This window comes from Aythya ferina, assembly GCF_964211825.1.
Source record: "Aythya ferina genome assembly, chromosome: 5".
Taxonomy (NCBI): Eukaryota; Metazoa; Chordata; class Aves; order Anseriformes; family Anatidae; genus Aythya; species Aythya ferina.
The window spans coordinates 33195389-33207334 of record NC_140301.1 but is presented as its reverse complement, the minus strand read 5'-3'; the positions used below and the strand labels follow the sequence as shown (position 1 = coordinate 33207334).

The 11946-nt window shown below is 58.6% G+C and overlaps 1 protein-coding gene across 1 annotated transcript; it reads right to left on the bottom strand.

Moving 5' to 3' along the window:
* Positions 1-5804: 5804 nt before the first annotated feature.
* Positions 5805-11675, bottom strand: LARGE2 (LARGE xylosyl- and glucuronyltransferase 2). Its single transcript, XM_084519934.1, has 14 exons — positions 11549-11675; positions 10979-11235; positions 10755-10837; positions 10377-10500; positions 9957-10128; positions 9703-9807; positions 9360-9472; positions 9119-9244; positions 8749-8904; positions 8505-8668; positions 7963-8241; positions 7537-7683; positions 7180-7375; positions 5805-7099 (listed from the first exon to the last, which is right to left on the bottom strand). Exons 1-14 carry the CDS (start codon positions 11646-11648, stop codon positions 6902-6904), a joined length of 2220 nt encoding a protein of 739 aa, XP_084376060.1. The 5' UTR covers positions 11649-11675; the 3' UTR covers positions 5805-6901.
* Positions 11676-11946: the final 271 nt, after the last annotated feature.

Here is an 11946-nt window from a genome sequence, read left to right as displayed (position 1 = left end):
TGGCAGGCAGGGTACGTGGCGTGGGTGGTTCTTCGAGGACATTGCTGGCCAGGAGTTACCACGTTTGTAGGATAAACTAACAGTTTGCGTGAGCAAAACCAGGATTTTGTTCTTAGTTGCAAGTGAGTTTGTGTCAGTGAGAACATGAATTAAAAGCCGCCTGCCCAGAGGTTAAAGAGCATTGTTACGATGAAAATTTTATGGGCAGAGCGTTAGTTGTTTTGTTGGTGGGAAAAAACACATTGTGTTTTGTCCTTCCTAACCGACCAGGCTTGAGGAAGCAAATCTGTATTCCAGCTGTCTAGAAATGTGTCCCTGATCCTGACCTCCTTGGCTTCGAATCGTCTTCTTCCCTGTATTGTTGCAGAGGCAGCCCCACAAAGCAATACGATCAGCGTTCAGGAGGCACAGAGCGAAGTCTCCCTCTTAGTCCCAGCAAGCTGTGGCAGCCCGCAATACAGGGAGTAAGCTCTGACGTTTCCTCCTCACGTGGATGCAGTGAAAAATGTTTGTGAATTTGCAGTGCACGTTTCTCTTTCCTTTTGTTTCTCAGCTGGGTCGCCCCTGCCCTCTTTGCTTTTCAACCGCCACTGACGAATCCATCTTTTTTAATTAAATGTATTTTTAGAAGACCATATTCAGATGTCAAACCAAAATTCACTCTTTTGCTGGGGGCTTCCCCCTGTCAGCTGCTCAGATGACCACTGAAATACTGACACTACACGTCCCGGTGGAGCATTCCCCTTCGGGCAGACTTTGTTGTGTCTTTTCAGAACTGTTCTGACCCTTCTTCACCTCCATTTGTCCTCCTTTGGGATTCTGAAGATCCAGGGCGAGTTCAGCCTTGCTGGGCTCCTGCAGAGTTTTCTGGCAAGCATGTAGAAACTTCTCAAGAGTCAGGAACCTGGAGAAGGAGGAGGATGTTGTGTCTGCAGCTAATTCATTTGGTACTGAGGCGTTCCTGGCCAACAAACTACCTCAGCAAAGGCCATTCCCAAGCACCACGTGGATTCTGTAGTTTCTGTCCTTCAGAAGGCAAAATGTCTCCAAAGAAGCCTTGCAACAGCCAGCTAGGTACTGGTCTCTGAGTGCGTGTGAGCGAGCCTTACAGCGGCGCATTACTGGATACCTGTTTTCAGTGATCAGACCTGGGCCAGGGAATGCCCTAAAAATCAGGTGGGATCAGGAAAACACGAGAGCTGCAGACATCTTGGCTCCAGGTTATTGCTGTCTTACTCAGATCCTTCTTTAAGCCTCAGTCCTGTTTGTAACACCTACAGAATGGAATGTAATACTTGAAAATATGACGCTCGTTATCCTTTGCCTTTAGCTCCCGTTTCCCAATGTTTATCTTTCATCTGGGACAAGAACTTTCTGCATCATTGTGTCTTGTATAGGCTGAGCACATAGTTGAAACTTGCCAATAAAGAAAATTATTTATACCATGCGCTGGTAAGCTTGGTAATTACAGACCCATAGAAAGAAAACACCTCTCCTGGAGGTTAATTTAAGATGTGGGCTTGTCTCAAGAAACCACGACCTTACCTGTGTGAGGGTCTGTCTGTCAGTATTTCTCAGCTATGCGACAAGTGAGCAGAAAACAGGCTAGCCAAGAGCCTCTGTGTGGTGAAAATCGCTGTCCTGGAGCTTACTGCACGAGAACAGTAACTCGGGGCTTCTCCTCTCCCTGTGCCAGCCATGGGTGCCGCGGGGACCAAGGAGAGAAAGGAGGCCTCTGCCTAGAAGCAGTGGCAGAAGGAGGTGTGCAGGCCTGCAGACAGAGGAAAGGAGGAGAGGAGGCAGGAGGAGCAAAGGGAAGGAAGAGCAGACGGGGTAAGGCAGAGCAGAGAAGGCATGGGGACAGATGAGAAGCAGGGAAGGTGAGGGTAGGAAAGGTCCAGGAGGAGCGAGAGAGGGCTCTGTTCTGAGGAGACACCTACAGGGTTTGCAAATTCAGCAGAAAGATTAGGAGAAAAAGGCTCTTCTCCTAGCTTGGTTTCTGACTCGGGTTGATCTGTGCTCCAAAAGGACTAATTGTAGTGGGAGTTACTGGCTGCAGGTGCAGGAGGGAGCAGGCACTACACCCCCAGCTCTGGTTCTACAGCCCAAGCCGTCCCGTCCTGACCACAGCCCTGTCTGACTTCTGCGCTACACCGTGGGACAAGGCAGATCAAGCAGTCAGAGCCTGCTCCAGTCTGGACCAAACCAAGTGAAAATTTTCCCCCTGGCTGGAAATATTCCGGGGACTGCCAGTGTGATTGCACTTTCTTAGTCCAACCGTTGTGGTCAGCCTGGTTGGAGCCAGCTGCAGCCTCCAGAGGTGCTGGGTCCGGCGTGCGAGGAGGGGACGATGCCGGGCAGGACCTGTGCGTCAGGCACCTCTCAGCTGCCTCCCGGGGGATCTGCACCAGGCTCCTGCTCTCTGACCTGCTGCAGCAGGCGGTTCTGTGCCAAACCCACTCCGTTTCCTTAGGATCTGGCTTCTTTCAGGACACTTGTGGAGGAGCGGCGCAGTGCAGCGGGACAGGGGCATGCCGTGGGTGTAAGGTAAGCCTGCAGGAGCCGACCCTGCAGAGCCACGTGCACCAGGGCGACCTGAAGCAGCAGCCCATGGGGTCTCTCCAGGCAGAGCTCCTCACACCGGCTGTCAGGAGGGCAGGAAGCCCTCTGGCTCTGTTCTTCGCCCTGTGGGATCCAAGCAAGCAGAAGTGCACGTCGCTGGGGTGGGAGGTGAAGCGGAGCGCTGCGCAGGTCACCCGTGGTCACCCTGGGTTTTGGGTCCTCGGCACCGAGGGTTCCCTTGTTCTTGGTCTAGACCTAGGCCCTGCAGGCTGGGCATACCAAAATTGAGGAGGGGAGGGCACTTACTTAAAAGAAGGAAGGATCCCTCCATGCCTCGTTTTCCCCACCGTAAAGCAGCCGATGGCAATGCTGACGCTGCTGAGAGCTGCCTCTCCTGGGCTGTGAGCGCTGGAACAGGCACTGCTGAAGAGTAGGTACAGCAGGGCTCAGTGCTGGCGTGTTCCTGCTTGTCCTGGGCTAACGTGTAATTTCTAATCATAGTCTCATGCACTTCTTCCTTTAATTATCACTGGCATCACAACAGTGGTTGGCTCTAGAGCCAGGAGCGGTGTCTCACCCGGCAGCGCTCCCTTCCAGAAGGTACCTTGACTCTGAGTCACCGCCGATGCCACATCTGACGGGCAGCCAGGGCTCTGTAAGGGTTTTTTTTGCCACCACCTCAGCCCTGCGGCTCAGGCAGCTCCCAGGCTCAGCCCTACCAGACCAAGAGGCTGTCATGTCCCCATGGCTGCTTTTCTCCAGGCTTCCCCCGTCCCCCGATGCTGCTCGTAGCGAGCCGGGCTGTTGGCCATCTGCAGCAGGCCCAAAGACAGGAGCAAAAGTACAGGAGCACTGCTGCAAACTGCATGAAACGAGCATTAAGCAAGGTGACCGGGGGAAAGAGCAGGCTAGTGCTAACCTGTTCAGGCTCCGCAGAGCGAGGTAACTCGTGCAGAGGAAGGAAGCAGCTTTGCTGCACCGCCAGTAGTGCGGCCGTGGCGCAGAGCAGTGCTGGAGCTCGCCTGGAGGGCTGGTGCAGCATTTGGTCTTCTGGGGGCTGGCCGGCTCTCATCTGCAAGCACCCACCGTATCTTCTGCAGCGCAGGCAGGCTGTGCAGGGAGCTGTGCTTATATCAGAGCATAGCCAGGCCCCGGTGAGGGCTGCACGTCCCCGTGGTCATGCCAGCACCTTGTCGCTGCCACCACGCCGCCCCAGTGCCACGCGTTGTCCTCCTGGCTGCAGGCAGGGAGCCCAGGCTGGGGGCTGACCCGGAGCTTGGGGCCACAAGGCTCCGTGTCCCAGCCCCACCACTTCCCGAGGGTCTCCGGACGCTCTTTGCTGGCAGCCCCCAGTTCTGCTCCGCGGGTCTTCCTTCAGGCGCTGCCTTCACCGCACTCACCCGGCACCTGGGGGCCTCCGCTCCCTGGCAAGGAGCAGGGGGTGCCCGAGGCCACCCGTGCCACATCCCAAGCTCGCGGGTGAGGGCACCTGAGCGTGGCTGGGTGGGCAGCCACTGTGCACTGCTCCTGCATGAGCCCTGGCCAGAAGCTCCCCTCGGGGACATTGGTGCCAGGCAGGCTCTGTCCCCACACTGTCCCTGGCTCCCTCACAGTCTTATATCATTGCAGGCCTTGGTGTAAAATACCCTCTCTGAGCGGTCACGCTGTCCTCACAGAAACACGTACTGAGAACACCGACTCGTGAGCTGGTTTGGGTTTTTTTAAATATCTCTATTTTTTTTAGCCTGATGCTCATAGTGATCTGCAGTCTCTTTGCTGCCTTCAAGTCCCTTGTGGTTTCAGTTTTGGTACAAATGTGTTTAGATTTTAGCAAATTAAAGTTTTTGGGGGGGAGGGGGTACAGAGCATCTGATCAATTTGTATTTATTTATTTTAACATTTTACTAAATAAAACACAATAAAATCTTTTGTCTCCTTAGCTGTGTTTCGCAGGAGGGGACAGGAGGTCCCGCGAGCTGCCCCGGGGACAGCGTTGCCCACAGAGGGAGGGCCTCAAAGGGCAGCTCTGCAGCTGCGGCTCCCACTCGAGGTGGTTTTGGCAGGCTGAAGGGCGCTGCCTTCAGCAGAAATGAATTTTAGCTCTTGAAGGAGCTGTGTAGGGTTAAGAAAAGCTCCCTGGCCTCTCAATGTCTCCTCTGGCTGCTGTCCTCCAGCAGAGGGCACATTTTGACCAAAGCCTTGCTCCATTCACTCCAGGAACTCAAAACTCTTTTTTGTGCGTGCTTTGGGCCAGGCCATGTTACCTCAGCACGGTGGCTGCAGGCAGAGCTGTGCCTTCTTGCAGGGCCCGCAGCCGAGCTAGGCACAGCGCCAGCACTGCCGCTGCCACCGAGCCCTCAGGGAAACACCTCGCTGCTCCCTCACGTCTTAGCAGGGAGCAGGCCGAACAGGGATGGGTGAGCAGCTCTCTAGCTGTGACCTGAACCCCTGAGGTTGCGAAGTACAGAAGTACGGCGATAAGAGCGAGCTTTGGCTGTATTAAACAAAAGCTGCCTGCTAGGGAGCAGCCCGCTGGAGCTGTGCCTTGCTTCGCCACATTTAGCAGCATCTTTCCCAAATAAAGCCTCAGCAACTTGCTTCTGGCATGCCACCGCCTTCCTCTCCCCCTGCAGATGCAAGGCTGGCTGCTCAGAGCCAGGTTTTGTTCCCAACAGCTTCATAAAGCTAGAGGCGTGCAGCCAGGGAGGGCCCTGCAGTCCCCCTGCCTGTGGCGTGGCCTCAGCCAGGCTGCCAGGGTGGGTGCAGGACAGGGAGGTCCTGTGGGCCACGACACAGCAGCCACAGCTCTCAGAGACAAGCTGTAGCACTGCCAGAACAAGGAAACATCTCTGCTACTAGGATGTGATGAAACTGGGGGCACAGCTATGCCATGAAGTCACAGACTGCCCCAAAAGGGGGCCACCCTGCCACCCAGGCTGCCGCCCCGCAGCAATGCCCATAGCCAGCCCATTGGCACTGGCAGGGGCTGGCTCACCCCATGCTTGGTGACACTGGCATTGCTTCTGCCTGTTGTCATCCCTGCTCCCCAGCCCTCCTGCTGTGCCAGCCACAAAGGGAATTGGCTTCAAATGTACCAGGCAGAGCGCTGGCCAGCAGTGCTTTACCCCAGCCCAAGCTCCAGCTACCACTGCGGTGCTCTGCTCCCGCTGCCTTCCCTCCAGGGCACACTTGCAGGCTCGCAGCAGAAAAAAAAAAATAACAATGCGCTTCCAACAAGGATATGAAAAAGAATAAAAAAGCTTTAATTTAAAAATTAAATTAAAAAGAGAGAATAAGCAAGAGGCGCTTGTGCCCTTTCCAGACAATGCGATTTGGCTCCTCCTGGCCGCTCCCCCCACGGACGGAAATCTTCACACCTGCACAATCTGGCTCCTGCAGCCCAGACTAATGCTAAGAAGAGAACAGCAGAGGCTGCAGCAGCAGCTGGCCTGGAGATCCTTCAGTGCCACCAGCAAAATCATCCAGAAGGAAGAAAGGATTTAAAAACACCCACGACACCCTAATCATTTAATTCTTGGGAGAAAAGTATTAAATAATTTAAATAGCGTGAGGAAAGCGATGCATCCTCTGTGCTCCAGTGTGTGAGAGCCGTGGAGCAGTGCCTAGCCAAGCTGCTCCCAGCGCGGGGATCCAGCCACAGCGCTCAGCTACGGTCTCCTCCAGTGTCAGCCACATCCCTGATTGTCGACGGCAGCCTCTGCGCTGCCGAGAGCGGGGAGGCGCGGGGTGGTCCCTGCCAGGAATTCCTCCACGCGGGTGATTCCTCCACTGCGATGCGATACCACCCCTCCTGATGGCTGCAGGGTTTGTCCCACAGCTCAGCCTGTTTTCGCTTGAAGCACCTGCTGGTCTCCGGCCCCCACCTCCCAAGGCAGAAGCTCCCCTCACCGAAGCTCCAGGGGGAGGGTGGAGGGTTGGGAACTGGGACAGCAGAGCGGAGGCAGAGCAGGGAAAGGCGCAGCTCGCGGGCCTCTTGAGGAGCCAGGCCCCAGCCTGAGGTGAGCCATGAAGGCTGTCACTCCACATCTGCTAAAACGAGGGATGGGGGGACCAGGCCCTGCAGTCCCTGGCACGGTGGCGGCTCCCTATAACACAGGACGGCTGCTGCTCTGGACAAACCCTTGGCCACGCTGCAGCAGCTTGACCCGCAGGCACCGCCCGTTCTCATAGATGGCATCCTCCCGTATCTACGGGCATCCCGTTGCTGCCAGCTCGGCTCCATGGGCAGGGCTATGAGGTGGGCTGGGGCAGGAGGGAGGCCCTGCGCCCTCCCTTCTCCCACTGGCTGCTCGCGCCCCGCGCCCGCTGTCCCCGTGCGTCACAGGCTCCGCTCGGCGGTGAGGTATTTGAGCGCGGCCGCCCCGTATCGCCGCGACAGGTCCTGGTGGAACTCCTCCCGCAGCGTCTGCAGGCAGCCCCGGTACCCCGCGCTCAGGCGGAACTTGGAGATGTCGAAGCTGGGGGCGTGGGGCATATGGATCATGAAGGCGTTGGGCAGGACCAGCAGCTCGTACTCCTGGGGGCACAGCGGCAAGCGTCACCGTCGGCTCCGCTGCTGACACCTCGCTGCCCACCAGCACCTCCGCCCTCACCCACCTGCGCATCCAGCTCCATGATGTGGGACACCTTGTTCCAGCCGAAGCCCACGAAGCGCTGGTCGTACTTGGGGCAGTCTCGCCTCACTACAACGTAAGGCTCGAAGTCTGGCTGCCACGCCACGCGGTACGGCACCGTGGCTGTCCGCCACTTGGCGTAGTCCGTCGGGGCATGGCCTTTTGGCCACACATGGTACCTGTGAGGAGAGAGGGAAGTGAGACACCAGGAAAAGCGGCAGCTCCCTGAAATGAGAGATCCTCTGACCTGGCTGCGCCACAGCCCCAAGGCACACGGGTACAAAACTGGCTTCTGCTGGACGTGAGAGCCCCTTGGATGGGGGGGCAGCTCCAGGCCTACCTGAAGGTGTAGAGGGAGCCCATGTCCAGCATGGAGAGCAGTTCTGCTTTGGATTTGGGGAAGGTCAGGCGGTAGTGCAGGGTCTCAAACGCCGGCACGATGAGAGCTGCCTTCCTGTGGGGCAGCTCCAGCTGCTGGATGGAGTTCCTGTGGTGGTAGAAAGGGTGTGAGGCCTCCCCACCATGACCTGTGGCCACAGCCCCCTTCCTCAGCCCCTCCATGGCTCCAGAAGCGTATTAATGAATTTAGACACCCTGCAGTGCTGTAGTACAGGAACATGAGGAACGAGGCACCTCTCACAGCCACTGCTCCTTCCTCATCCACCCTTGTCTGACAAAAGCAAGAGCAGGATCACATGGCTGAACACAAACCCAACCATTTCTGCACGTGAAGAACTGCCCAGGGCACCTCCCACGAGCCCCGTACCTGAGGTAATCGTAGAGGCCATACATCGGCAGGAAGTCAATGTCTGTCAGGAAGACGTATGGCGTCTGTGTGTTGGCCAAGGCCACGTTGCGCAGGAGGTTGATGGGGTAGAACTGCCCCTCCTTGTAGACGATGTGGTAGGCGACGTTGCGGCGGGCGCTCAGCACCTCCGAGGCCTGGGCATAGCGCAGGAACTGCTGGGCCTCCGCGTCCGACATGTACAGCGCCAGGCTGATGGGGCCTGCCCAGTGCTTGCAGATGGCCTCCAACATCTGCAGCCTGCGAAGGAGAGGGCGCTGCGTGAGCAGGAGCTCGGCCAGACCCAGAACGGGATGCCTGTCAGCAAGCCGTGTGCCAGCCAAGACTGCTTCGGGGGAAAATGGAGGGAATTCCTGTTCCCCGACACAGGGTGCTGCTCCTTGCTGCAGTGCTCCAGCGTGAGGAGCCCATGTGAGAGATCTCAGGTAGCTTTGGAGTCGTGGAGTCACCCCAGAGGCAGTGCATGGGGGAACCCAACCGACCCCAACTCCACTGGCAGGTACCTGTCCATGGAGAGCTGGGCCACAAGGGTGACATCGGTGGGGTTGGGGAGGGCCAGGAACTCGTACTGCAGGAAGAAGAGGTGGATGCGGTGCTGCGTGAGGTGCTGCCGGCGGAAATCGTAGCAGGGATCGTCCTCGTCCAGCTCCTCCAGCGCCTGCTGCAGCTGCAACACCACAAAGGTGAGGCAGAGCAGGAGACCCAGGGCGTGCAGGGGCAGCTGCTCGGGGTCTCCGCCAGCCTCACCTGGTTGCTGGGCGGGCTGGGGAGGCTGGCACAGCCGAAGAGCTCCCTGCGCAGCAGGTTCCCGTCGTACTCCAGGAAGGTCAGGTAGAGGTTGCGGAAGAACTCCACGTGCTTGTTCTTCACCCGCAGCTTCTTGGGCGAGTTCCAGTGGATTACCTGGGGACAGCAGCACGTCACCCCGTGGAGGTGAAGGCAGCAGCACCCAAAGTTTCTCAGGACCGCAGACACCATGCTGACTCCCCCCGAGCTCCAGCTCTCATATTCTGTCCCTCAGGCCCTGCACTGTGTCTCCTAGTAGGAAGAGCACAGGGCCCCTAACAGGAGAACCTGCAGTTCTGCCCCCATCTCAAAGGCAGCACAACCTACCCACCTTGAGATCCGAGACCTCGGTGTAGCACTGCTCTGAGCGGGTGTGATCAGACAGCTGCACGTTCCAGAAGCATGGGAGCCGGTACACCAGGGCTGGGTTCTGCTTGATCACCGCATTAAAGATGTCCTAGGAGAGGGCAAGGCGAGTGCACAGGAGGATGAAGGAGCCAGCACGGTCCCCAGGTGCCAGCAGTGCTAAGGGAACGCAGCACAGCCGACCACCCCGGAGGAGGAGCCGTTACCTGATCAGCCAGCGAGGTGGAGAGCATGCTCATGAGCTCCCGCTCCGCTGTCAGCCGCCACATCTGCTCCCAGCCCAGGCGACGCAGGCGGTCCAGCAAGAGCAGGATCACCCCTGGGTGCCAGGACAGAGGGCAGTGGGTCACTGACGGAGCACAGCGGTCTGCGTGTCTCCAGGTTTTGGGGCATGCCGCTTCTGTGCATCCCCCCACACAACCTCCAGGACACTCTAGCAGCCCCTCGTGCCCATCAGACTCTCCTGCCTCACCTCAGCCTTCCCCAGTCTCCCTACACCACATGCTGACCCATCAAGGTGCAGGGCCAACCCCAGCAGTCCCTGCTCACCTGTGTTGAAGCCTCGTCCTAGGGCTGGCCATGGTCTGTGGTTCTTCCAGAGGTTGCCCAAGTACCAGTCACTTTGGTTCTCCACCAGCCCGATCACCTGCTTGTCTGAGGAAAAAGAGGGACACACATGTGGCCTGCCCCGCTGCAAGTTTGGAGAGCCCAAGCAAACCCATTGCACTGGTGCTGTGGCTGATGAGCACCACCACCATGATGGGCCAGAGCTCCAGCAGGTCCCAAGGGCACCCTGTCCTCACCAGAGAACTTCCCAAAGACAGCCCAGAGCTCAGCAATGTCGGTGGCGAAGGTGATGTCGGTGTCCAAGACGATGACTTTGGAGAGGTTGGAGGGCAGCGCCTTGGTAAGCGTCAGCTTCATCAACCCATAGATGCCGGAGTAGTGCTTGTTGGGGATCCACGACACCTCTGGCTGCAAGGTGACACAGTCTCAGGGCTGGGCATGGCCATGCCCTTCCTTGCCTGGGCACAATGGCTGTGTTCTCGTGCAGAGGAGGCCATCAGAGGGGCAGAGCCTCTGAGCAACCAGCAGGGTTGTGGGACCAGTAGAAAAAGAGTTAAGTACCCCCCTCCCAGTCATCCCTGCTGCTCCTCTGGGACCCTCCAAGGGCCTGTCTGAGAAAGAAAGAAGGGAGAGTGCAGAGGGGATCAAGTGCCTGCCTTCAAGTCATCGGCGTTGTAGAAGCTGACGTGGACAGAGGGCACCATCCAGGACTGGAAGAGCGTCTGCAGGATCTGGTGGGCCACCGAGTCCGTGATGAAGTGGAAGTGGAGGGGGTTTTTCCTGCCAAGAGCAATGCAGCGGCACTCAGCACCACAGCAGGAAGAAGCAGACGTAGTCCCCATCTCTCCCACCCCTGCCAAGGGACAGAAACCAGGGCCCATGGAGAAAAGCCACCCCTGGGGGGGAAACAAACCACCCTTCTGTCCCTTTAAGCCCCAGCAATGACACAGGAGGCAGAGGGAGGACTCTCCTCCAGAACTGCTCATCTGCAAACCCCAAACCAGCAGGCCTCTGGCCCAGCACACCCCCGTTACCTGTGGAAGAGGATGGATTTCACCAGGGTGACCACATCCCGGCTGGCGTTGTGTCCGGCACACACAATGGCAACGTGCAGGAGCTGCCCAGAGACAAACACAGTGCTTTTGAGACCAGACCCCCCTGCACAGGACTTTCAGATCCTCCCGAGCTCAGCCAGGGCTCTGGCCTCCTGCCGGACATTCCCCATCTGCCGTGGCACCGTGCTGCCGCGGGCACCCACCTCACACTTGTGCACCACCCGCTGCTTGGGACAGGCCGTGCGGTTGCTCCTCTCGCCCCCGGGGGGGGACCCATCCTCGGCGGAGGCCCCCCACGGTGGGCTGCCGTCACTGCTGTCCGCCTGCACCCATCCGAGCTGCTGGCGGAGCTGCTGGTTCTCCTCCTCCACCCGGCGCACCTGCAAGGCCAGCGCCTCCCGCTCCACGTCACGGCTCGGCTGCTCGCCCAGGCATGGCGACAGCAGGAGAAAGCGGCCATCTGCGGGGACACGGAGTGGGAAGTGCGTTGGATGTGGCAAGGGGAAGTCGAAGAGGTGGTGCTAAGCCAAGGAGGGACTGGGGGGGATGGCGGGACCAAGTCCCAACCTGAACAGAGAGGTCCTAGGACACACCACGTGTCCAGACAACGTCACAGCTCTGCTCCCCCAGACCCCAAGGATATCCCTGGGAACCTAGAGGCCATGTACACCCACAGCAACTTGCATGGCCACAGAGCGACCCTCCCAAGGCCTTGGCATCCCCTGCCCGCCCCGTGCTTCCCTTGAGCCGAAGAAGGCAGGGGGCCCACTCACATTCGAGGCTGCCCATGAAGAGGTAGAGCCAGGAGAGGAGGACGGCCAGGATCACCGTGGCGAGCAGCAGCTTCAGCTTCACACGCCAGGAGCGCAACATGGTGGGCCGGCAGGAGCGGGGCGCTGAGGATCAGGTGGGCAGGCCCAGCCCGGCTGGCCCCGGCATCCTAGAGCCTGCGAGGGGCAGGGAAGCAGAGAGAGGAGTCACCGACAGCCCTGCAACCCTCATGTGGGTGCCTCAGTGTCCCCCAGTCCTTGTCCCGGGCTGACTGCAGGGGCTGTGAGGGGACAGACGCCCCTCAGCTCTCCGGGGACACCCTCCCACAGCCGGCACCCTCCTCCCCGTGCTGGGGAACCTGGACGCCCCCAGACCTGCCCCACCACCCCTATGGCCCTCA

Excerpts from the sequence above, each read along its gene's own strand:
- LARGE2 (XM_084519934.1), bottom strand. The coding sequence starts at position 11,648 with ATGTTGCGCTCCTGGCGTGTGAAGCTGAAGCTGCTGCTCGCCACGGTG. Across the intron at positions 9,245-9,359 it reads CCACCTCGCTGGCTGATCAG|GACATCTTTAATGCGGTGAT; the intron begins GTAACGGCTCCT and ends GCCCTCTCCTAG. Across the intron at positions 7,684-7,962 it reads GGCCTCTACGATTACCTCAG|GAACTCCATCCAGCAGCTGG; the intron begins GTACGGGGCTCG and ends CTACCACCACAG.